General features: G+C 40.7%; 2 protein-coding genes across 3 annotated transcripts in view; one reads left to right on the top strand and one right to left on the bottom strand.

The window, feature by feature from the left end:
• The window catches only part of rnf169 (ring finger protein 169), a 14,014-nt gene extending 12,254 nt beyond the window's left edge, over positions 1-1,760 (bottom strand). Inside the window, exons 1-3 of the mRNA XM_031878908.1 lie at positions 1,470-1,760; positions 424-494; positions 186-332 (exon numbers count right to left, since the gene is read on the bottom strand). Of these exons, the coding sequence (XP_031734768.1) occupies positions 186-332; positions 424-494; positions 1,470-1,737 (486 nt within the window). The 5' untranslated portion in view covers positions 1,738-1,760. The remainder of the gene's footprint in view (positions 1-185; positions 333-423; positions 495-1,469) is intronic.
• lipt2 (lipoyl(octanoyl) transferase 2) overlaps positions 1,440-2,527 on the top strand; it is a 3,699-nt gene continuing 2,611 nt past the window's right edge. For both annotated transcript variants that reach the window (XM_031878910.1, XM_031878911.1), the window contains exons 1-2: positions 1,440-1,746; positions 2,352-2,491. The gene's annotated coding sequence lies outside the window, so the exon portion shown is untranslated. The remainder of the gene's footprint in view (positions 1,747-2,351; positions 2,492-2,527) is intronic.

Here is a 2,527-nt window from a genome sequence, read left to right on the forward strand (position 1 = left end):
CCACAGTTAATTTATGTTTTAACAGGGGGGGGGCAATCACTTTTTCATACAGGGCCATGTAGGTTTGGATTTTTTTTTCCCCTTAATAATAAAAACCTTCATTTAAAAACTGCATTTTGTGTTTACTTGTGTTATCTTTGTCTAATATTTAAATTTGTTTGATGATCTGAAACATTTAAGTGTGACAAACATGCAAAAAAATAAGAAATCAGGAAGGGGGCAAACACTTTTTCACACAACTGTATTTCTAACACAGGTCTTACTGGCTCTTCGTCGCGTCGGACCGACTCGTCTTTCCTCCTCTTTACCTCGTCTCTCTCCTCAGACACCAGCTGGAAACACAAACCTCCGTCAGTCTTTGAACTCACCGAGCCTCTCTAGCCTGATGCTGCATTGACTGACAGCAGGAAATATCAGACTCACCTTGTGTTTACCGGTCGGTCCCGTTAAAACATCACAACATTTTGGGATGAGAGCTGGAGACACGAAGCGCTCTGAAGAGACAAACAACACAATCACATGATTCATTAGTTCACCCTCTTTATGGGGATGGGAACATGAGTTATTAATTATGAATACATTAGTCTGAACTCACAACTAAATCATTATTTACAGTCTGAACTGCATGAGAACATATTTGTCAGGTGTTTCCTTCACACATTATATTATTATTATTTATTAACAGAGGATCAGTATCTAGAGAAGATGTAGATGTTAGTGTGTTAAGATATTAAACTAATCACACTTTTATATATAAAGATAAAATAGAACTTTATTAAGAAAACACAAAACACAATAGAATAAAACATATAAGCACAATAGAATAATTATTATTCAGTGTAATAGAAATAATACTGACAAAAATAACACTGGCACAATAACAATAAGATTAAATGAATGAAGTAAAATACAACAAGAGTAATAATACAAATAATATAAAGTAACAGCAAATAGAAAAGTAATATTTATAAAAGAGTTCACAGTCGATTTAATAACATTGATTAATGTTCAGAATCCTTATTTATCTTTCGTACGATGATCACTATGAGATAAACACATAGTACTACAGTACAACTACTACAGTACTGTAGTACTACTACAGTAGTAGTAGTACTACAGTACATCAGCTCCTCCTACAGCTGGACAAGTTTAGACAAGTCCCCTCACCCTTCTGGTGTTGGAGGACTTGTTGAAGAACAAACACCTTTATTCTTCCATCACGTGACTCCTGAGTTTTTACCTGAGTGACGTCATACACACCTTTATTCTTCCATCACATGACTCGTAAGTTTTTAACTGAGTGACGTCATAACCTCCCTCTCAAAACTAAACTTTATTCTAAAGTTCTGCTCTTGTCTCCGTGTTTTTTTCTCGCTCTGCCTCCGGTTCCTAAATCAAACGCACCCTAACCCTCCGCGCTGACACATCCGGGTACTAAGCTGTGGTCTCTCCGGTGAACACACACTCACCTCTCCGGTTGTCGCGGTCCCTCCTGCCCGCCGTACCGCTGCTCTTCTCCGGATCGCTCCTCCTCTCCTCTCCGCTGCCGGGCCGCCTCTGGGTTCGTCGGAGTCGACAGGCCGGGTGACCCTCCGCGCACTTCTTCTTCTTCTTCGCCTCGTTCTCCGCCGGACTGGAACCGGATCCAACGGACCCGCACCCAGCTACGGGCCCGTACCGTTGCTTACCGGAGGTGGCCGGTCTACCGGGCCGTTCAGCGGACCCCGCGGTCGCCATCTTTCCCTGGTGAGTATTCTCTCTCTCCAGTTCGCTCAAAACAAACCCCGCCCTACCGCCGCCGAAACTGCGCGAGCGCTGCGCAGATTGGACGCGCGGTGCAGCCCGCCAACCGCGGAGCTGGGACGCGGCGCGAGCCGTTCTCTGATGTCTTCTTCTTTGAGGTTTATTGGTGGTTGGCAAACAATGAATTGGTGCATTACCGCCACCAACTATGAATACATGACTAATATTATTACATGTAAAACAAAAAGTACATTTAAATCACGCTAAAACGTGTATAAATTCAGGAATGCAATCATTAATTAAAATTGTGTGTGTAGCTATGTGTATACATCTGTATAATGTATCAATTCAATTATGAGTTCAATTATTAAAATACATCTTCATCATCTTTGTCCAATTAACTTGTAATTAAATACATAAAACAAAGTAAAATGGATATTTTCTTTGGCTTCTAAAATATTTTAACAGTATATTGTTCATCCTCCAACACATTCTAACGTTTGTTAATTAAGTAATTGTCAGAACTGGGATAATTAATAAACATCTGTATTTAATAAAATTAACTCATGTAAGTTTTATTGTGAAACGTTTTATTTCCGGGTCTGCAGGTGGCAGCAGAGTGCTGCTAAAACCCGGAAGTAGATATAATTCTACCCTCGAAGAAGAAAGGAGACGAACAACAACAATGGCGGAGAGAAGTGAGACGAGCCGGTAGAGGACGACGTGAGACGGAGGACAAGTGAGACAGGTAAAATAAACACATGAAGTGAGACAGGTAAAATAA

Source organism: Anarrhichthys ocellatus, unplaced genomic scaffold, assembly GCF_004355925.1.
Source record: "Anarrhichthys ocellatus isolate YVR2014 unplaced genomic scaffold, GSC_Weel_1.0 scaffold209, whole genome shotgun sequence".
In the NCBI taxonomy this organism is placed as follows: Eukaryota; Metazoa; Chordata; class Actinopteri; order Perciformes; family Anarhichadidae; genus Anarrhichthys; species Anarrhichthys ocellatus.